The sequence below is a fragment of the Dasypus novemcinctus genome, chromosome 26 (genome assembly GCF_030445035.2).
Source record: "Dasypus novemcinctus isolate mDasNov1 chromosome 26, mDasNov1.1.hap2, whole genome shotgun sequence".
Lineage (NCBI taxonomy): Eukaryota > Metazoa > Chordata > Mammalia > Cingulata > Dasypodidae > Dasypus > Dasypus novemcinctus.
In genome coordinates, this window is record NC_080698.1 from 36,105,060 (window position 1) to 36,129,265 (window position 24,206).

At 35.5% G+C, this 24,206-nt stretch overlaps 1 protein-coding gene across 4 annotated transcripts in view; it reads right to left on the reverse strand.

Annotated features, from left to right (window-relative positions):
- CNTN3 (contactin 3) overlaps window positions 1-24,206 on the reverse strand; it is a 440,215-nt gene that overhangs the window by 93,061 nt on the left and 322,948 nt on the right. For all 4 annotated transcript variants that reach the window (XM_058288968.1, XM_058288967.1, XM_071212161.1 and 1 more), the window contains 5 exons: window positions 23,692-23,794; window positions 23,022-23,206; window positions 19,481-19,617; window positions 17,782-17,911; window positions 15,474-15,624 (listed from right to left, as the gene is read on the reverse strand). In XM_058288968.1, coding sequence (XP_058144951.1) covers window positions 15,474-15,624; window positions 17,782-17,911; window positions 19,481-19,617; window positions 23,022-23,206; window positions 23,692-23,794 — 706 coding nt within the window. The remainder of the gene's footprint in view (window positions 1-15,473; window positions 15,625-17,781; window positions 17,912-19,480; window positions 19,618-23,021; window positions 23,207-23,691; window positions 23,795-24,206) is intronic.

The window sequence follows — 24,206 nt, forward strand, 5'->3', positions numbered from 1 at the left end:
GAGCCATTGGAGAAGCTCTTGGGCCCTTCTTGATCCCTAGGCAAGGACATTTTAGAGCTGGTCTGCATCTGCTTCATAGGTCCCTGGCCCTTCCTGGCTGGGAAAGACTTGGGAAATTCCTCATGGGCACCACCTTCTCCCAGAACTTGGCCTCCAGGAAAAGCAGCTTGATATAACAGAAGGATTGTAGGAAACTATAAAGGCAGACAGTCTGGGGCAAAGGCTTGCTGGTATCAGGGAGAGGGAAGTCAATATACTAAGGAACAGAGGTGACGACCAAACTGTAAACAGCAAGGAACAAAACCAGTGACAAGACAGAGACTCAGGAAGACAGAGAAAACCCTGCACATTGCATTCACTTGTGGCAAACCTTCTTGACAGGAGGGTTGAAGCTCAAGAATATCTGTGTCTTATATCTAGCACATTACAAAATCAAGAAACAGAAATTTCAGAGAGAAAATCTTAGAGTTAACATTTTAAAATATTAAAATGTATAGGGTGTAACAAGTGTATGAGACAAACACAGAAGCAGGAAATGATGGCCCATCAAAAGGAAGAGGATAAAAACCCAGAAAACACCAATGAAGAAGATGATGATGTGAACATATTGAACAAAGCCTTTAAAATACAATCTTGAAAATGGTCGTGGAGATGAAGGAGTATATGGAGAAAAAACTAAAGGATATTGGGAAGAGAAGAAATTAGCAATATGAGCCTTAGTAAAGAGAAATTTTTAGAAAGAGCTAAACATACCTACTGGAGATGTGGGCCACAATAACTGAAAAGAAAGATGTACAGGAATGTTTCAAGAACAGATTGGAGCTGGCAGAAGAATCGGTGAACTCAAAGACAAGAAACTTGAAATGAGAAGAGGAAAGAAAAAATAATTATTAAAATTAAAAATAGCTGAGGACATCTCTGAGACTCCATCAAGAACACCAATCTATGCATTATGGGAGTCCCAGGAAAGAAGAAAGAGGGAAGCAGGCAGAAGGAATACTCAAAGAAAGTATGACAGAGAATATCACACACTTAGCAAAAGACATGAACAAGAACATCCAGGAAGTGCAGAGAACACCAAACAGTATAAACATGAAGAAAAGTATATTCTGTCATATACTGATTACTTCATTGAATGCAAAGGACAACGAGAGGGTTCTGAAAGCTGTAAGAGAAAAACAATGTGTTCCGTAAACGGGAGGACTATTTGGGTTGAGTACTAATTTCTCACCAGTAACCATGGAGGAAATAAGGCTGGGGGTTGAAATACTTAAAGTGCTGAAAGAAAACAACTGTCAGATAAGAATTATATATCTGGTGAGACTCTCTTTCAAAATGAGGGAAAGAATAAGACATACTCAGATAAATGAAAGTTGAGGGAGTTCATCAACACTGGACCAGCCCTACAAGGAATTCTTCAAACTGAAAGGAAAGGAACTGGACAGCAGTTCAACTTCAAAGCATCATAAAGAAATAAAGACCTGCAGCAAAGGTAAGAATTTGGGTAACTATAATGGCCAGCATTATTATAGGGTGCTGACTGGTATGTAATTCTACTTTTAACTTTCTAAAGGGGCTAAAATGCAAAAGTAATGATTAATATATGTTTTTGTACATACAATGTACAAACATATAAGTGGCAACAAGTACCAAAAAAGGTGGGGAGCAGAGGGATATAGGAAAACTATATGCACATGTTACTGAAGTTAGGTTATCAATAAATACTGAGAGATTTGAAGAGAGAAATTGATGGTTCTACATTAATAATAGGAGAATTTAGTACACCATGCTATAAGTAATAGAACATCTACTCAGAAGTTCAATAAGGAAATATAAGACTTGAATGATACTCTACACCAACTAGACCTAACAGATACATAGAACACTTTACCCAACAAAAGTTGAATACATGTTCTTCTCAAATGCACAGGATAGATCATATGTTATGGCACAAAACAAGTCTCATTAAATGAAAAAATATTGAAATCATACAACTTATATTCTCTGACAACAACATAATTAAGCTGGAAATCAATAACGGAGGGAGAAATTGATAAATCACAAATATTTGGAAATTAAAAAATATACCCATAAAGAATCCATGGGTTAAAGAGGAAATCAGAAGTAAAATTAGGAAATATCTTGAGGCAAATGAAAATGAAAATACAACAAACTAAAACCTATAGGATACAGTGAAGGCAGTGTGGAGTGGAAAGTTTTTAGTTCTAAATGCTTTTAAAAAAGAAGGTTTCAAATCAGAGAACTAACCTCAAAACTGTAAGTACCAAAAAAGAAGAATAAACTAAACCCAAGACAAGTAAAAGGAAGAAAATAAAAAAGAGATAAATGAAATAGAAAAAAAGAAAACAAAAAAAACATAAAAACCCCCAGAATCAACAAAACCAAACATTGGTTTTTTGAAAGAATCAACAACATTATAAAACTTTAGCTAGACTGACAAAGTGGAAAAAAAAAGGGTTAAATATAAAGAAATTCAGAAATGAAAAGGGGGAGGGGACATTACTACTGACCCCACTGAAATCAGAAGAATCAGAAAAGGATACTATGAACTGTAAACCAATAAATTAGATAATCTAGATGAAATGGGCAAATTCTTGGAAAGTCACAGACTATCTACAATGACTCAAGAAGAAATAGAAGAGCTCAACAAACCAATTTCTACTAAAGACATTGAATCAGTAATCAAAAACCACCCAACAAAGAAAAGCCCAGGACCAGATGCCTTAATATGGAAATTTTAATTGCAATTCTGCTCAAAATCTTCCAAAAGAAATTGAAGAGGCAGGAACACTTGCTAATTCATTCTATGAGGCCAACATCACTCTTAATGTGAAAGCCAGATAAAGATAATACAAGAATAAAAAACTACAGATCACTATCTCTTACGAAAATAGAAGCAAAATTCCTCAATAAAATACCAGCAAACTGAATTCAACAGCATATTAAAAGAATTATATACTATGAATAAGTTAGATTTAACTGTGGTATGCAAGGTTGTTTCAACAGAAGAAAATCAATTAATATAATTTACCACATTAACAAAATGAAGGGAAAAAAAACACATGACCATTTCAACCAATGCAGAAAAGACAATGTACAAAATTCAGCACTCCTTCTTGACAAAAAAACTCAAAACATTAGAAATAGAAAGAAACATCATCAATATGATACAGGACATATATGAAAAACCCACCACTAACATCCAACTTAATGGTAAAAGACTGAAAGCTTTTCCTCTGAGATCAGAAACAAGACAAAGATGTCTAATGTTTCCACTTTATTCAATATTACACTGGAAGCTCTTGCTAAAGCAATGAGGCAAGAAAAAGAAGTAAAAGGCATACAAGGAAAGGAAGAAATAAAGCTTTTCCTATGTGCAGAATGATCCTATATACAGAATACCCTGAAAAATCCACAACAAAGCTTCTAGAGTTAATAAATGAATTCAGCTAAGTGGGGGGGTCCAAGATTAATATCCCCAAATCAGTAGTGTTTCTATAGATGAACAACAAGTGGAAGGAGATCTGAAAAAAGTTTCATTCACAATAACAACTAAAAGAATCAAATGTCTAGATATAAATTTAACCAAGGATATAAAGTACCTGTACAAAGAAAACTAGAAACCATTGCTAAAAGAAGTCATAGACGACCTAATAAATGGAAGGACACTGTGTTTTCATGGTTTGAAAGACTAATATTATTATAATATCAATCCTACCCAAAGCATTTTTATAGACTCAGTGCAATCCCAATCAAAATTCCAATGGTCTCCTTTGCAGAAATGGAAAAGCCAATCATCAAATTTATATGATGTGTAAGGGGCTCCAAATGGCTAGAGCCATCTTGACAAATGAAAATGAAGTTGGAGGAGTCACACATCCCAATCTTAAAATTTATTAAAAAGCCACAGTAATCAAAGCAGCATGATACTGGGACACACATAGATATATAGACCAATAGAATAGAATTGAAAGCTCAAAAATTAACCTTTACATTTATAGCCAACTGATTTTTGACAAGGAGCCAAGAACATTCAATTGGGAAACAACAGTCTCTTCAACAACTGGTGCTGGGAAAACTGGATCTCCAATTATTAAAAAAAAAAAGAAAAAAGGAGGACCCATAAGTAACAGTATGTACAAAAATTTACATCAAAATAGTCAAAGAAAAAGATACTCAGCATCATTGGCCCTCAGGGAAATGCAAATCAAAATCACAATGAGAAACCATTTCACACCCACTAAAATGGCGGCTATTAAAAAAATGGAAAACAACAAGTGTTGGAGAGGATGCAGAGAAATAGGAACACTCATTCATTGCTGGTGGTAATGTAAAATGGTGCAGCTGTCAAAGAAGTCAGTTTATCAGTTCCTCAGAAAGCTAAATATAGAATTACCATGTGACCTGGCAATCCCACTGCTATGCATATACCCCAAACATTTGAAAGTAGGAACTGGAACAGATATTTGCAGACTGATGTTCATAGCAGCATTATTCACAATTGCCAAAAGACGGCAGTAGCCCAAGTGTCCACCAACAAATGAGTGGTAAATAAAATGTGGTATATACATACAGTGGAATATTATTCAGCCATAAAAAGGAATGAAGCCTTGATACATGCAACAACATGGATTAACTTTGAAGACATCATGTTGAGCAAAATGAACCAGACACAAAAGGTCAAATATTATATGATTTCACTGATTTGAAACAACTAAAATAAGAAAAATCACAGAGTCAGAATTTAAAATATATATACCAGGGGATGGGGTGGGGACAGAGAATGGGAATCTAAGGCTTAAAATAAAATCTGTTATATTCGGAACGATGGGAATGTTTTGGTAATGGATGGTGATAATGGAAATACAATACTGTGGCTGTAATTAACAGCACTGAAATATATATATCTGAACATAATTTAACAAGGGAATAGATAAACTGTATATATAGTAACAGAATAAATTTTTAAAAAATCACTGGAACTACAATACACAGTGAATCCTAAGTCAAACTATGAACTATAGTTAATAGTTTAATTACAAAAATGCGCTTTCATAAATTTTAACAAATGTTCCACACCAAAGCAATGTTTTGGTGGTAGGCTGGTGTATGGGGAGCCTACATTTTATTCATGATTTTCTGTTAATCCACAATGCCTCTAATTTAGAAAAATTTTAAAATTAAAAATAAATGTCGACAACAGCAGGTACGTTTGCTGAGAGCCTATTGGCCAGGATAATAGATCTGTTACACACACTATTTCATTTTTCTCTTTGCAACTAGGGTCGACTGAGATAAAAAAGAGGAAGCCCCAGAATGTGAGAGAGAGAGGGCAGGGATGGAGCTGAAAATAATTTGTCCACATAAAAATGTTTCTTTTCTCTGCCTCTCAGGGGAGAATAGCTTATTTTTCCTCTTGCTAAGAATTTGTGCCAAGCATATGCCTCCTAACAGATTGACTTGTTAAGGAGTCCTGGCCTTGTTTTACTCTCCTCATAAACCCTCGGCTTAATCTCTTCATAATGTCTCGGAGTTATGGGGCAAATGTACCCTTTCATTTTCTCTTTCAGCTAGAAACAGGGGAGAAATGGGGGCATAGATTGGAGAACTCAGACCGGGACAGAAGCCATTCTCTACTATCTGAGCTTCTTGCATGTTTTCCAGGTACCTCACCTCCCCTTAAGAAAAATCATCTTCTGCCAATATTCAACTCCCTTTGAAAAAAGGATTATTCTTTATTTGGGAAAGAAGTCAGGGCAGGTCTTCTCACCTTCATGATCATATGTCAACTTTATTACTGACACAATTGGTATAAATATTGTTTCACTTTTCATCTATGGAATTCTTGTTTTTTGTAGATGGCATTTTGCCTCCTTTTTGCTTTGCTTGGTCTTGCATCAAAACACAGCTTAATTATTAGTTATTAATTATTAAAAGTACCTTCTCTTCCTTTCAAAATGTATGTATCTAGAATAAATTCTATGTTCTCCTTAATCATATAAGCTATTTCAGTGTAAGTAATCGATGGCTTAGTTTTCCACACACTAAATGGACTGTGAGCTCCTTGAGGACTCTTGATATTTATTTGTTTATATTTCCCAATGCTGGGCACAGTCCCCAGTGCTTCATAAGGATATGACAGATTAATGTTCATCATGGAGAACATTCCATATAAGTAGGGACCAGGGACATCAATCTCTCATCAGCTCATGTACAACTCCTGCAAAGGGCAGTATTGCACATAGTAAACAGTCTTCCTCTCAAAAATCAGAGATTAATTTGGGGTCAGAGGTAATGGTGTAAAGGACTAGTTGTGTTCTCAGCTGTGTACTAGGGGCTAGATTAATTGAAACTCATTGACCTTTCTCATCCATCTGAGGTGAGAAGACAAACCATTTGTGAGAGAACAACCATTTTGATGGGTATTATGGGAGTGAAGGGGGAGAAGATAGAGTCAGGCCCTTTGGGCGAAAGGGGCAATGGAAGAAGCAGGGAAGGCAACACTATACCGAACAGTAAGAAGGAAAACAGGCACCACTGAAAAGAGAAAAGGGATCTAAGAAGAATGAGCAAATGGAAGGGTTGGAGATAGAATTTATTTGGCAAAGAAATCCCTGCTCTCCTTCATCTGACTTGGAGTCAAGGGAAGTGCCATCTAACAGATTTGCTGGATAGCACTGGAGTTCCTAGACAGACACACACCTGAACTCAAGTGCGGCCGTGGCTACTAGGAGTCGCAAAACAGACTCGCCAAGTGGTCCTTGCTCTGACAGTGCTATCCCGGGTGCTGGCAAAAATTTAGATTCTGTTTCAAAGTATCATCATTGGTCAGTATTTCACAAGAGAAATTGAGCTTCTAATAAAATGAGGCGGAAATGAATGTAAAAATGTGTTTTTTTAATTTTAATTTACATTCAGTATAATTCACCATTTTTAGTGTACCATTCTATGAGTTTTAACAAATGCATACAGTTATGTAACCACCAAAACCATCAAGATGTAGAATAGCTTGCTCCTCATGAAATGTTCCCTGATGCCCCTGTATAGGCTAGTTCTCCACACAATCCAGTGATCTGTTTTCTGACCTTAAATATATGCTGTTTGGGGAATCTAAAAATTACTATAGGGCATGCAATGCTCATTGCATTTTAAAATCATCTTCAAAATACATGCAAAAAAAATCACATTAAAAATGGGTAAATACATTTTAAAAATATTGTCTGGATTCTGGCTATTCATACTTGGGGAAAATCTTTACCATTCCCTTAAATTCTTTAGTGTTAAATACTGCATGGAACATTTGAAATGATTTTAATGTGTTAATTAGAAATAATGGGCCATTCTTTGGCTCTCTTCTGAACTGAGGCTATTGCAATAAAATATTTACTATTATAAGCAATAGTACTAAGCAAAAGCGTTCAAGTGAAAGTTCCCATTTTAAAAAAATAATTGGCTTATGCATTTTAAGTACCACTAAGTGATACAGAAAAGCCAAACATGCTTTAAAATATGCCATCTTGCCACTTCTACTAGGAAACCATGCTCCATCACATTCGCAAGGGTCTTTTTCAGTTTTACTTTGCTTAAAGGAGACAAAAGATCCAATTTTAACTCAAGTCTTTTTTTGACAGCATGTGGATTTAAGGGAATGACTAAAGGCAAACTTAAATGATGACACCTGGTGAGATACTATTGAGTGCTCAAAAGAACGGGGCATTTATTTATCCCACAAACTACTTCCTACGGGGTAAAACACACACACACATGCATACACAAATTTAAAAAAGGAAACTTTACTCAGTATTGGATACTAATAATTTCAAAGTTTACAATATTTGAATACCAGCTGACATAAGTAGACCTTTATTTAATAAATCACCTTATAAATTGTGGCTGTTAGTCATTTAATTGAGATTGTAAAAACAGGCAAACAGGCACCCTCTGCTCATAAGTATCCACCAACATCAGAGGTAAGATATAGACACGTTACCCTTTTAATGAGATAAACCTTTCTAGGTATATCATCCACTACCATAGTTTTAGCGACCATCAATTTGCTAATCACCTACTTCTATCCATAGCCTAAGCCTTCCTCGTAAATTCCAGATTCATATAATCGACCTCTATATACACAGTGCTTTCCAAAAGGCACTTCAAACTCAAGCAATTTCAAATGGCACTTATTTGCCCTCACCCTGTAATGTTCATCTTGCTTTTACCCCTTCTGTAATGTTCCACGTCTCACTGCATGCCTCTACCATGAACCCAATGCCTAAAGTGGACATCTAGGATTCACCCTCAGCTCTTAATGTAACTTTCAATTCATGAAGCTAATCAATTACTCGACCCTGTTTATTTGACGTCCTCTCAAACACCTCAATACTTTTTTCCATTGCCCCCGTCTATTTGGGTTGGGCTACACTATGATCTTGGATTGGTGGCTTGCTGCTAACTGGGTTTTTGCCTCCAATCTTTCTACCAATCCAGTCCAGGCTCTTCACTGCTGCCAGGTGATCTTTTAAAAACATACACTTGTCCTTGTAACTCCCCTACTTAAATTTCATTCAGTTGCTTCCCAATGCCTGTGGAATAAAGGCCAAATGCATAAACTTGTCCCAAAATGTCATTCCCAGTAGAGCCCTTGCTTATTTCCACAGCCCCCAACCCCCGATCCCTCCTGGCATCGCCCTTGCCACCCTGCCTTCCCACATGCTAGTCCTTCTGCCTGGAGCATGCTTTTCCAGCAAAGCTGTTGTCATCTCACATTCTCTGAAAGTTGGATCTGTTCCCTAATTAGGAGATGGGACCTTCTCAGGTAATCCCTGAATAGCCTGTACTTTATCAGTTGAGTTTTATTGTAACTTCCCTGTGTTATCTGTCTGTATACCCTGAGAAGCTACAAATTATGGGATGGATTTCTCTGAAAAAAATTAAATACCTAATGCCTACCACATAATAGGTAATCCAAGTCTTTTCAAAAGAATGAATGAGTACTTAGCGTTACTCTTTACATTATATGCCCTTGGTATTTATTCAGAGCAGCTTTTCTAAGATCTCCATTGGACAGTAATCCCTTTACTACTTTAGTGTGAAATGCTCTGGGTACCTGAAAACAATAATACTGATTTCTTCAAGACTCTACTGTTTTTTAGGCTTCTCCCTAACTTAGATCCACATTCACAATGCCTGGTCTGTAATTACAAAATACTTATTGCACTGAAATAAACACTTACAACCAAGTAATTATAATTATTCAAATGTATAGCTTATAAAGTAGACATATTTATAGTTTATATGAGTTTTAAAAAAGGCATTATTTTAATCTGAAGAGTTCATTTTTTTGTGATTCAGGCTTTAAATGATGCCGTATATAGTAGAGGAATATTGCCTTAATCAAATAGTATTGTTCAAGACAAAGAAATGAAAAGCCACAGACTGGGAGAAAATATTTGCAAAACACAGCTGATAAAGGTCTTTTATCCAAATATAAAAAGAACTCTTAAAACTCACCATGAAGAAACAAACAAACAATTAAAAATGGGCAAAATATATAAAAAGTCACCTCATCAAAAGTCACCTCATCACCTCATCAATATGAAAAGATGTTTAATATCATATGTCATTAGACAATTGCTAATTAAAATAACAATGAAATATTACTATGTACCTATCAGAATGGCAAAAATCCAAACTACTGACAACATTAAATGTCATAAAGGATATAGAGTAACCAAATCCTTATTCATTGCTGGTGGGAATGGAAAATGGTACAGCTTCTTTAGAAGACAGTCTGGGAGCTTCTTATAAAGCTAAACATAGTCTTACCATAAAAGCCAACAATTATACTCCTAGGTATTTACCCAGGTAAGTTGAAACTTACGTCCACATGAATGTTTATAATAGCTTTACTCATAATTGCCAAAAACTGGAAGCAACTAAGATGTTCTTCAATAAGTGGATTAATAAACAAGCAATGTACATCCATATGATGGAACATTATTATAAAAAGAAATGAGCCATCAAGCTACAAAAAGATATGGAAGAGACTTAAGTGCATATTGCTGGAAAAGGAAAAACCTACAGAAAAAGTACAAAGGCCAGTTGCCAGGAGTTGGTGGGGCAGGACAGATGAGGGGATTTTTAAGAACTGTATGAAACTGTTATATTATAGTAGATTCATGACATGCATTTGTCAAAACCCATAGAACTATATACACAAAGAGTGACCCTTACTGTAAACTATGGACTTTCATCAATAATATATTAATAATGATTCATCAAGTATGAAAAATGTACCATGGAAGCAGATGTGGCTGGGGCAGTTGAATGCCATCTTCCTACAGGGGAGGTCCCGGGCTTGCTTCCCGGTGCCTCCTAAAGAAAGTAAACAGTGAGTAGTTAACAAGCATATACAACAAGCAATGAGAAAACAATGAGCAGACAATGAGCAAAAACAAAACGAACAGGAAGCAGATGTGGCTCAAGCAGTTGAATACCCACCTCCTACATGGGAGGTCCCGGGTTTGGTTTCTGTTGCCTCTTAAAGAAAGAAAACAAAAAACAGACAACAAGCCAATAAGGTGTGCAAACAATGAACAGACAACAAGCAAAACAACGAGCAAACAGATGAGGGAGCCATCTCAGGGGAGAAAAATGTACCAGTCATGCAAGATAGTAATAATAGAGGAGACCATGTGTGGGGTGGGGTGGAAGGCAGACAAGGAGGAGAGAGGTATATGGGAACTCTCTCTACTTTCTGTTCAAGTTTTCTGTAAACTTAAAACTGCTCTAAAAATTAAAGTCTATTAAGAAAAGAAATGAAAAAGAACTACAAAAATAAAGAATATGCACTACTAACAGTCCCTATGCTAAGCTGCAAAAGCTTTGCTATTTAACGTGTTTCTTATTCACAGGCAAATCCAAGTTCACCTACCAAAAAAATAAACTCACTAAAAAAATAAATAAAGCATAGATTTCAAGTCTTTCCATATATACCCATCAACAAAATTTCTCTCTCCTTATATTTTCAAAGGCATTAGTGAATTCATTTGTTCCAATGATGAGATCTACATCTCCATTTTTAAAGTTGAAACATCCCACAAATGAGCAACCACAATAAATCTACCAGTTAGAGTATTTTCCTGATTTGGCTTAAGTCTGCAGACCAAGTCATGGGAGCTAGATACGGGATTTCTGTTGCCAAGTGATGGCAGAGACCCACTTTGATTTCACATGAACTTGGAGAAGATTCAAACTGGCAACTTGTTCAATAATTGCTTCGAGCAGCCTCTTCCCTGAGCAGCAAGACCCTGGCTCATCAATGCTTTTGCTGTCCAAAGAGATAAAAGTGAAAGCCAAACAACAAACATAGGAAGGGCTGCAGCACTGTACAGCTTCCCCTTAAATAGTGTTTCCTCTTTTTAACTCTATTTTCATGTCTACAAGTGTCTCATTGTCCATGGGAAGTTGTTAGAAATATTTATTACTAAGCAGAGGGTCACTAGGTCTCAAAGAGATGGAGAACATTTATGACCATGAGAAACTGCTGGAGTAGCAACCATTTTCCTCTCTCTCTTTAGAAAGAGAACCCCAGGTTTTTTTTTTTTTTATTGGGCACATAAGTCCCCAGAATAAAAGAAGAAATATATTTCCCATCCTTCCTTGCAACCACGTGTGGTCAGAGTACAAATTCTAACAAGTAGTATGTAAGGGAAAATATTATATGAGGCTTCTGGGAAGTCTCTTTAAAAGGAGGGTGTTCATACTTATTTCTCCTTCCTCTTTCCCACTGCCTAGAATGTTGCCAGAAGGTTGGAGCTCAAGCAGCCATCTTGGTTCATGAGATGAGAATGGTGGAACAGCAAGTTAGAGGGAGTCTGTACCGGATGATCATGGAGCCTTAACTTTAGAGAGCAACCAACCAAGCAACCAACCCCGCAACCCAGCAACCCAGCAACCAACCAACCAAGCAACCAACCAAGCAACCAACCAACCAACCAACTCTTCTATCTTTTTCAGCCACTGTTACTTTCGAAGTTTTGTTATTAGTAATGTAACCCTATTCTGACTGATCATTAACCTACTACTATCAGGTTCTATGCTAAATGCTTACCTTATAGCAACTATGTAAGGTAGGAATTATTACCTCTAATTTATGGATGAGGAAAAGTGAGGTTCAGACATGTTATATAATTTACATAATGAAACCGAGGTAGTAAATGACAAAGTCAGCAATCCCAGGTTACTTTCTGAAACATATTCTTTTGTTCTTTCATGATCCCTATACTGTGTGGGCTAAATCTCTCCTTGTATGCCTTTTGCTAACTAAATCTCTTAATCTTTTTATCCCCTTTTAAAATGAAGATTAAAAACATATGCCTACTCATGTTACTATCATGAAGATAAATGAGTTTATTATTGGAGCATAATCACCTTTTAATTTATGTATATAATTAAAACCATTATTATAAAAAAATTTAACACAAAAATCAGTAGTCATTCAATGAGATTTAACTTGTAGCATATCAAAAACTAACTAGTTTGTACCAAAAACCTATACTAGTTTACTGGTTTATGAAATCAGACTCCAAATTACTAATTAACTTCCTGTTCCAGAATTTCATTCTGTTGTGGTCTGGCATTTTGCTGAATTGTGTTTAACCACTCAGTCTGAAATTTTGCCTTGTCACCCTGCTGTGTAGCCTTTTAATGAAGGTGTCTCTAGTTAAAGACTGGAAAGAAAGCAGATTGCACTGTCTTGACCAACTCATATAAAAATACTTTAGGACCTGTAAAATAAAAGGGGTACAATTTGTTTATCTGCAATATAACTTTGCAGTTTTGGAAAAGTCGATACGCATTTCCAGGTCTAAGGTTTTATTGTTTATTTTCCTTCATTTCCCAAATATGTTGCACATCATGCTTTCTAAGGATGAGAGAATCACTAGTATTCTGGCTTCCTTACACATACGTGGCACTGAAATAACTTAAATGACCTAATGTTAAACAGATGTGGATTTAAATCCTAGCTATAGGACTTTAGGCATATTTCATAATGTCTCTAACCTTTGGTTTTCTCCTTAGTAAAATGGAGAGAAAAATAGGATCTATACTTCATAGAGTTGCTGAGACATTTAATGTAGATAATGCCTGTAGAGGTCTCTATTAGTTTCCTATTGCTACTGTAACAAACTACCACAAACTCATGGCCTAAAACAACACGAATTCATTATCAGACATTTCTGTAGATCAGATGGCCAGAGGAGGTATGGAGCAGCCCTGCTGGTCTCCAAAAGCTATGTCCACATAGAACCTGTGAATGTGACCATACTTGGTAAAACAGTGTTTGCAGATGAAAATAAAGTTAAGGATCTCAAGGGGACATCATTGTGGATTAACCAGGTGGATTCTAAATTCAATTATAAATGAGAAGCCACATGAAGGGGAAGGTCATGTGAAGACAGCGGCAGAGACTGGAATTATGGAGCCACAAAGGACACCTGGAAGAAACAAGGAAGGATTCTCTCATAGAGCCCTCAGATGTGCACAGCACTGCCAAAACCTGGATTTTTGACTTTTGGCCTCTAAAACTAACAGAAGATCAATTTTGGTTGCTTTAAGCCACCAGTTTGTGGTAATTTGTTATGGCAGCCTTAGGAAACTAACATAGGGTTTCACTAGGCTACAATGGGATTGGCAGGGCTGTGCTCCTTTCTGGAGGCTCCATGGGAAAATTGTTTCTTTGCTCAATTGGGGTGTTGGCAGAATTCAGTTCCTGACTGTAAGGGTCTGTGGCTATCAGCTGAGGGCAGTTTCTAACTTTTCAAGATGCCACCCACATTCCCTGGCTCATGGCCGCCTTCCTCCAGATTCAAAGCGGGCAATGGCTGGTTGGAGGCCCTCTCTTGCTTCAAACTTCTGCCTCTTCTTCCATTATCATGCTCTCTGACCAACCCTCTGTCTTCCTCTTCCTCTTGTGAGGGCTCAGGTGATTACTTTGGGTCCATCCAGATAACCCAGGATAATCCCCCTCTTTTAAAGTCAGCTGATTAGCAAGCTTTATTCTGTCAGCGAGATCTTAATTCCCTTTTGTTATATAATGTAACATATTCACAGGTATCTGGGATTCAGACATGGATGACTTTGGCGGCCACTTTTCAGATCTATCACAAGCTTTGAACATAGAATTCAGCATGTAGTAAGTACTTAATAAGTACTAATAATGGCCAACGTTTGCATTGACACTTTGCTAAGTATTTTATGAATATATGAGCCACAAAAGAGTCATCATAATATGATGTAGGCTCTGTTATCATCATGCCCATTAGCAAATGAGGAAAGAGCACAGAAAGATGAAATGACCTCATTGAGCTGGTAAAAGGCAATATAAAGCTGTGTTCATCTAGCTCCAGGATTTGACTTTTTAACTAAACTCCATTCTACCTTTTTATGTTAAATGTTATAATAATTAGAAAACCAAAAATCCTTTGTTTAAGCTAAATACCAGGAATGCTAAATTCTTTCACTCAATATTGGTCTTTATTTGCATATGCTGCCATTGTGTCACCATTTCTAGTATCTACTAAGATTCTGACCATTTTTCATGAGGGCCTGGGTACAGGACTGAAATTCCTTAATTATTCTTCTTTTAGTCTCTCCAGGGAGGGTGATGTGGAAGGAAATCCTTGCTTACAAAATTTTTTTAAATGTGAAAAAAAGTATTTTATATGGGGAAAGGTTAGGTATATCTCCATTTCTCAGATTTTAAAAAAATGTTCATTACCAAATGAGAGTATTACTGTAAGAAAAGAAGATTAGTTTAGTTTTCACATAAAGGAAGAAAATGTTAATTAATGTAAACTGGCAGCCTACTGCCTCAGTCTCCCTCTCCTGGGTTAAGCAAGAACAAAGGAAACCAGCTTAAGCCAGTCCTATAGGCAGTAAAAAAGATGCCCAAGAAAGAGCTAAGTCAATACCAATTCAGCACTAAATTCCATTCCTTATTTGACAAAGGGGAGCAGGTAAAAACTAAAATGGTTAGAATGTGATGGGGGAAGCAGTTAATCACAAACTTTTGCACGGAAACTTAGATCTTCTCTGATAGGTTGTAACTTCTGAAGTATCCAATCTATGGAGAAACAGAGGAGGGGCTTGTGTGCTAGGCTTAGGGGTATAAATTTTGTCATCTTTCTTTGTTTGGGGCGCCAGCCACATTTTCCAGTTGTGTGCCCCTTCTTGCAAGATTGAGAATAAATTTTTTCTTCTCCACAATTGGGTAAGCCTTATTTTCTTCCGGAAGATTTCTTTCTTACATTACCAAACAAGAGCACCAATAATTTGATTAGTAAGCACTCCACATTCTACTGAAATGCCAAAATACTGAAAATCAACTTCACCATCAATGTGGAAAATAAGAAGAATGTGAATCACCAAAGTTTTGGACAAGAAAATACCTTTCATTCTCTTGCACAATTAGATCTCCCTTCTTCCAGAAAGAAAGAGCCCGGGGGGAGGCTCTAGGTTTACAATCCAAGCTGACCAGGCTGCCCGCTTGTGCCTGAACCAACTTTTTCATGGGATTCTTTGAAAAATCTGGAGCAGAAGCTGAAAAAGAAGAAAGAAGAAAGAAGAAAGGGAATGAGAACTAAGTAATTGGTTAATTAAAAAAATTAATTCCTATAAATTTCCAATATAGAATTGATATCCATTTTTAAAGTCTGCTTGGCAAACAAAATGTTAGTACTTTACATAAGATTTACTGTGTGATGCAGGATTTTAGTGCTAAAAAGTAATTTATGCTATTATGTTTCCTGGCAAGTTCTAAATCTTGAGACAAATATTCTTTAGAGTAGAAACTCATTCTTTATTTTTAACTTTTTATTTTGAAGTTCTTTAAAACCTACAGGACAGTTATAAAACTAACAAACTCCATGAAGAGAATTCCAATATAACCCACCCACCCCCAGATACCCAGATCCACCAGTTTCAACGTTTTGCCACATTTGCCCTTTCTCCCTTCCTCCTTCCCTCCTTTCTTCCTTCCTTCCCTCTCTTCCTCCCTTCCTCCCTTCCCTCCTTCCATTCATTATCTATCTATTCATTTTCTGAACACTTGGGTACGCTGTATACATCATGCTCCTTGAACACTTAATACTGCCATGTACATTTACTAAGAACGAGGAAATTCACTTAAGTACAGTTATCAAGTTTGAGAAATTTTACACTGATAGAACAGTCATATAGTATATTTTAATTTTTTTCATATGTTCCAATAATATCTTTTGAGACTTGCTAGAGTCCACCCAGGTTCACGTTTACATATAATTGTCATTTTTTTGGGTAAAATATCAACATCTAAAAGTTTCATATGATTAGACTTAACTTTCCAGTAAAGGGAAAAATATTGTATTATTAACTATTAATATTATTAATAACTAATAATAATATTATTATTAACTATTATATTATATTAAATATTATAACATGCTGTAAACATTATGTTTGCTAATAATGCATGGAATATTGATCCAGAAACATCTGAATATTAAAGATACATAATAATGTATCATCTGAATGAAATGATATGGACATTTACAGCTAAATGTTAATCAGAAAGTCCCTAAGTCCGTCTTCCTTTAACAGCAAATGTAGAAAAAAGTTAAGAACCTAGGGCATCCCCCAAATATCTAATGCTTTGTCTTATGGAAAATCCCAGAGAACATAATTTATTTTACTATATGTGGAAACCATACAGGGAATTATACAATTATGAATGAAGCAGACATGTTATAGAAAGATGGTTGGCCTTAAGAATTAAGATCCTGAGAGACACTAATTTTAATGAAAACAAAAAATAATTATTTTATTTGAATAAAAACTTATATATCTACATATACATGTGAATTATTTTATATACCTTTTTTCCACTAGACTGACTCTAGTGATCATAACTATACATGTTAGAGGGTATCCTCTAAGCCTGAGAATGCAATGGTGAGGCTATTTCACCCTATCTCCCTCCCTCCCTTCTTTCCTCACTCTCTTTTTTATTCCCTCTTTCTCACTCTATGTCTTTCTTTCTCTTCCCTTTCTTCTCTCTTTTCTTTCTCCTTCCCTCTGTTTTACTCTGCCTCTGCTTCTTCCTTTCCTTCTTTCAGCAAAGATAGTTTGTTGGATTTTTAGTCATTTGCAATTTATAGTGACCTTTGGACAATTTTCCTAAACATGATAGGAAATTTTCTTTTTCTCTTCTCCTATACCCAAAGAGCAAGAGGTAGAAAATAATTCAGACTTTCAAGTAGTTGAAACTTAGTTAAAGTTTTAATATGTCCAATGTCAGCTGCTTCAAGCAGCTATTAAAGACAAATGAAATTCCTTTTGAATTGGTAAATGTTTGATTCAAATATTGGTATTTACTCTTATGGACCAGCAACAGAGAATACCAAAGTCACTTTTTCTCTTAAAAGTCATTGTTTAGTTTCTAATGTTGGAGTTGGATACTAATGTCTTTGGCCAACATTTTCTTTTTGATGTTGATTTACTTGAACGACTGGGGCTTAATCCCAACCCAAAGTGCTGCTTTTTCATAAATAGTTGTTAAAATGTACATTTTCATTAGAAATCCTGAACAATTAAGTTATAATATTGTAGATATTATTAAATGTAGGAATCTATTATGAAAAGTAAAAAAAAAAATTTCTTTTGGTACAATGGAGGACTTAAGGAAAAAATTAAGACAAGAACAGAGAAAATCAGTCTTACCAACAACCTTGAGTTCAGCACTAGAATAGATGAGGCCATGTTTGTTTTCAGCTATACACTGGAACATGCCAGAATCAGTCACATTTAGGTTTGCTATTGTAAGTGCACCATTTTCTATCTGTATTCTCTCCTAGATTAATATAAAAACATCTTGCATATAAACAAATATACTATTTTTGAAGAAAATGAACACCATTGACTATCATTTCAATCACACACAAACCTTCTATATTATCCTCAGAGTATGTTGCAATCTAATCTGAAATTTAAATTTTTCCTCATTTGAAATGTGAAAGACTTATGTAACATAATAGCCACACATTGGAAATACTAATAAACATCCTTTGGTCTAAAAGTAAATCAATAAAATAAATAACAAAACAACATGTGCACATTGCAGCCATTTTATTTTTTTCTCTATACTTAAAGTTTCTGACTTTCAAGTATGCACCATAAGGTTGATTTCTTTCCTGTCAAATACAAAGGTCTTTCCCATATTTTTAATCATGTAAGTTTAAGGCATTAAAAATTCTGTGCATTAAAAAAAAAGGTTATAGGAATCACAAATATTTATCAGGGTATTTAGGTAATATGAAAAGTTATGTATGAAAATTTGAAGGGACATAATTGACTTAAAAAACAATTTTTTAAAAAGCAAAAATTACATGGCTTGAGGAGAGTGATTGAGAAAATAAGTAACCATGTAATAGGGTAGCCAAATAATAGACACATTTATTCTCCAGAGGCCATATCAAGTTGCTAAACAGAAAAAGTAAATTATATTCTACATTTGATTAAAGTAAGGCCTGCTGTAATCTCAATATCAAAAGCACAGTATGCTACTTTATAGACTAAATTCACAAAATCACCTTTTCCCAATTGTAGTAGTTTGATATGGTTATGAATTCCAAAACAGATATTGGATTATGTTTGTAATCTGGTCTGTACCTGGGCATGACTGAGTTACGATTAGGGCTTTGATTGGGCCACGAAATTAGGGTGTTAAGTCTCTGCCCCTTGGTGGGTGGGGATTAACAGATAAAAGGCATGGCAAAGGACAGAATAGGAGGGTTTTCTGATGTTGGAGTTTGATGCTGAAGTCTTATGCTGGAGCCCTAGGAAGTAAGCATGCAGAGGAAAGAGAAACAAGCCTCAGGAAGAGAGGACTGGAGCTAGAAGAACACAGAGGAACACAGACAGCTCCTTAGACACAGCAGAAACCCCAGAGAGAGAGACAGAGCTGTTCATCTGATAGTATATAGCTGACCTTGTGCAGAGACGCAAAGTCTAGACAGTCTCATAGTCTATAGCTGACCTTGTGGAAAAACAGAGGAGCTGAGCCCAGAGGAACCCAGGAAGTCTGAACCCTCACAGACATCGGCAGCCATCTTGCTCCAACATGAGAAAACAGATTTTGGTGAGGGAAGTAACTTAAAAACCAACCAATTTCTGGTATTTTGCATTAGCACTCCTTTGGATGACTAATACCCCAATGAAAGTCAATGTTAAAAAGATCGCCTTGGTAGACTGGGTGCTTGTTTTTCATTTGTTTGTTTTGCTTTGTTTTCCCTTCACCACTCTTTAGATAGAAATGAAAGTATATACAAATTCAACAGTTTCCTTAATTACTAAGTATTAGGGAATACATTTACTTAATACAAATTGGAGAGAGGGGAATTAACCAGGCACATTTCCTTACCTCTAGTACCAGGGCATCTCCATTTTTCAACCAGCGGTAGGAGGGTTTGGGCTTACCACTTGCCCGGCATTCCCAATAAAGATTGTCCTCCACAGCTATTTCCATATCTTTTATGATTTGAACCCAGTGAGGTTTTGCTGAATTAAAAAGAAAAAAAAAAATCAAATCAGCCAGCAAATACAAAATAAATATCTTACCCTGGTAAATATCAGTGGACATAAGACTGTAAACTATGAATTAAAATGAGAATAGTGACTGAAATTATATTTAATTTACTAAGTATGTACTAAGTGGATACATGAAACATTTCTAGATTTGAGGAATGGTTGATTCCCCAAATCAGGTTCATTACGCTTTCTCTGCTTTCAAAATTCTAGGTACTGTAATATATTCGTTAGATATCTATTTGTAGGGTTACATAGGTACAAAAAATTGATTTGCTTTTCTAAGTGTATTTTTTGAATCATGGGATCACAATTGATGACAACTTAATACCTGAGTGACAGCAGACACCAGTCCTAATTATGCACTAAAAATTAACATCTATAGAAGATAAACTTCTATAGCTGAGGAAAAACATTTCCCTCAAGTTAGAAATAACTCTTAATTAAATACAAACCACTGAGCATCTTACGAATCCATGCGCGAATTAAAATAAAAGCAGGAAAAGATGGACAAATTGGTTCAATTTGAATCATAGTATGATTTTTGACCAGAAAGAAAGGAGTAACTCATGCAAATTTAAATTATGTATGCAAATCACTCAGATCAAGTGGAGTTATCATTTCCACTCAGGTTTTAGAAGATATTTGGAAAATTCTTTTCACAGATGAAAGCAACATACCATTTATGATGAAAGTCATTCAATACACACAGTCTATTCAGCCAAGTCTCAGCTTGTGTTTTAGATCCAAAACTGGGGCGGGGGTGGGGGGATGAGATGTCTTACTGGCTTCACATTACTTTATGCATAGGATGTGTACTGTGAGATTCTCATTTGCATCCTCCATATGGAGATGTTGTTTCTCTATTTCTATTTAATTGCAACCAAGGGAATATTTATATTTCCATTTCTAGCTCATAAACTTGATTTTTTAGAAATGAAATTGAAATGAAAATATGGCTATTTAGCTTTGAGAGAAAATGTATAGATCTATGTGTTTCCTTATTTTTTACATATACATATATATAAACTACTTGCCCAGTCTGAAGTGTAGTTGAGTCCAAAAATCACTTCTCTCCACTTTATATTAAAACAAATGTTCTTCTTTCAGGAATTATCAGCATAGGATGGAATGAGACTGCAAATAGACCCATACATGAGCCTTTGACTAAGACCTGAGTTTCTAGCAAATAATTTCCACTGGCTTCCTATTCTAATATTCTTCTTCTCCAAATGGAAAAAACAAACAAACAAACATTTGTTGAGCTAAGCCAATTCTGAAATTATGACTGCCAAGTTAATGGCAATTTCTCCCTTTATTCCATCATAGGAGATGCAATTACTCTATCAGATCATTTTTTACATGAAATATTAGAGCAGATAATCAGAATTATGGGGCAATTATAGAATGTACTAATCATAATCCAGAATTGTAGGGTAACTTTCATGAAACTATCTCATTAATTTCTAACTGATCTCTTAGGTACATATCATATTACCACCATAATAGAATAAATCAGTAGTCTATCTCCTTTTCTAAGCATGGTAGATGCTGTTGATTGTCTCTTGTACATCTATTTCCTCTCTCCTTTATCCTTCAAAGAACCCCAATTTTTGTTCACTTAACCTTTCTTCCCTTATTTTACATTATCTATAAAATCCAGGGAAAGCTCTTAAATTGCCTAAGCCAATTGTAGTCATCTCATTTTCCTTGCCAGTGATTGCTTTAGGAATGAATATGATGTAGTTAATGAGATGTGAGAAGATTCCTAGATGTTTTGGGGAAATGGAAAGATGAACAAGGAATCACATGCTGGTCACTGGTAGCAGCCATTTTGTAAATATCAGAGAAACTAATATGAGGATGAAGTAGAAAGATCGAGAAGAGCAGGGAAAAAAAATCACAGAGAAACTGTAACAGGATCTGAGTATAGGGCACTTGTAGGTCAACTTAGCTTTGGATTTTCTCTCACACAAGGCAGTACAATTATTTATTATTATGCAAGGTTGTTGCTATACACAGCCCAAAACACTAATGCAGTCAGAATATCCTGTGTTTTCTTCTTATATTCACTTTCATGGGTCAGGCAAAGATTGTTCAGAAATAAGGAACGAAGGTAGGCTAGGAGAAAAAGTGACTTCCCCTGGGGTGGATGGGGCATTAGAGCTGTATAGCCACATGTATTAACTGGACCCCAACCTCCATCTCTGTGTCATCTTAGCAACACAAAGACACTGATACCTGGATAATGTCTGTGCTGTATATTCTGAACCTTGTCATATAACCAAATTAGAATGTCACAAATAGAATGACCCATACTCCTATACCATGCCTCCATTTTGGTCCTTACAGATCCTAAAATCTTCAATAATATAACAAGCATCGGTCTAATCAGAGTAAATTATTTGTGGATGTTAAAAATTGGAGAGAGCATAATAATTCTTATAATTTTCATTTGTCTTTGCAGATGTTTTCCTTCCTGCAATAATTATATATGCTATCCAAGTTTGCATTACCAACTGTTTTAATTCCTAGTTTCTAAAACATATACCATATAATTTGATTTGCCATTCACAAAAGTGGTCAATTCTCACTAGTTTTACAATGTTTCTCATGATTAAATTGAAAATATATAATCATGAAGCCTATGTTTTCATATATTTTACAGGTGCACTTGATAAAATCATCTATTTGTATTTTCTAAATTAGGCCTTCATCAAAAACCTGTTTTTATTTTAACAAAAGGGACTTGGAAACAAATTTTGAAAAAAAATATAACTTTCCTATAAATAGAGTCTGCATAACGGTAACATTATTATCCTTTCCTTAACCAAACAGAGCACTACATCAAATAAATTTGATTACAAACTAAAGACAGCAAACAATGCACAAATACATTATTGGAAGGGATAGAATAACACCAATGTAACTCAACAAGAATCTGTATGTGGTTTGCCTAAAGCAGTTATTGCAACTTTTCCCAGTAAATAGCTTTTTTTGGCTAAGCAAAGGTAAGAGGGAAAGATAAAAATCACATTCTAGAGGAGAGAATGGACAGAAAAGAGATCTCTCCCTGGCATTTTTAAGTGTGGGAAACTTTATTCTTGGAAAGAAATGTGGAATATTTCATTCTCCTATGAAACATTTTAAAATGCAAATGAAATGTACTATCCCTCCAACTTTATTGCAAAATTTTGTTTTTAATTTCTTCCATGACAAATGTTTGTCATCATCTAACAAAATGTTGAATAGAACAATGTGAACATTCAAACTGTGCTCTAACATCTCCTCCCTCCTCAATAACACTTCACAGATGAGAGAGCAAAAGCTAAAAAGAGGTGAAAAGGGTAACCAATTTGCCCAAGGTGGATGCTCACCATAGTAAGTGAGACGCCCTCTGGCGACATTTTTTCCTCGAGAATTTTCAGCAATGCATTCATATGAACCTGCATCTTCCTGTTGGAAATTGGGGATTTCAAGCATACCATTGAACTTCCTCAATTGAATTTTACTGGAAAATGGCAGTCCATCGCTTCGTCTCCAATTAATCTGAGGTATGGGACTAAGAAGAAAATTGTCAAGTTATTTGCCACTTTGAGCTGATGTCTGGAAGCCTTTCAGGCTTGACAAAAGTTTTTGTTAGGATACAACAAAGAGGCACAGGGTTTCAAATGTAGAACACTTTCAGTTGTCAATTACAGAACCCTGATGCAAAGATTTACCTTTTTAAGTTGGTCGTTTGACCAAAGAAATTGCACATTTTCTAGAGTTAATTCATGATTTAAAGAAAAAAACCTAAAAGAATTAATGCAACAAATGTACAAGAAAAGGGGAAAAACCAACCAATTTAGTTTATGAAATTAAGTGAGCAGTCATTTTATCCAAACTGCGTATAGAGTTTTAAACAAAATTATATATTGTGTATATTTCCTGTCTTTTTCCTTTGCTTCTAAATTAAAGTAACTTTTGTAAATTAAGGAAAAGGAGAAGAGTTGCTCACAGCAACCTAATATGTCTGCACATAGGAATAAATGTTATAAAACTTACTTTCCAAGGGCAAAACATTCCAATTTCACAGTTGAACCTTTAGCTGCTGGAAGGGTTTCTGGAAACTGAACTTCTATTTTAGGTTCATATTCACCCATCACACCTGTAAATCCACAATAGAAAGTTATTAATTTCAAAGTTTGCCTTGGAATTGCCTTGTTTTATTAAATAAAAATTTCTCTTGCTCTATTTTGAACAAGCTTCTCCTACTGATTTATATTACAAGGTAGCCATAGGTCCTTTTAGAATTAGTGTTAAGTTGGGTCAAATATGAAATATTAATAAGCATTTAGGAATTTTGGATTCAGGGATTCATAAGTTACTGCCTACAGAGCAATTCTGAGAACATCACTATTCCCTTTACATGATATAAAATGGGAGGCATTTCTTATTCTGTATTTAATTTGGACATTGCTAGTCAAACTAAAATAGACAATGTATTATGACTTCCTGAAATTTCCTAAAGAGCAAAAATCATGGCAGGGAATTTACTTAATGGCAGCCTGGTAACAGAC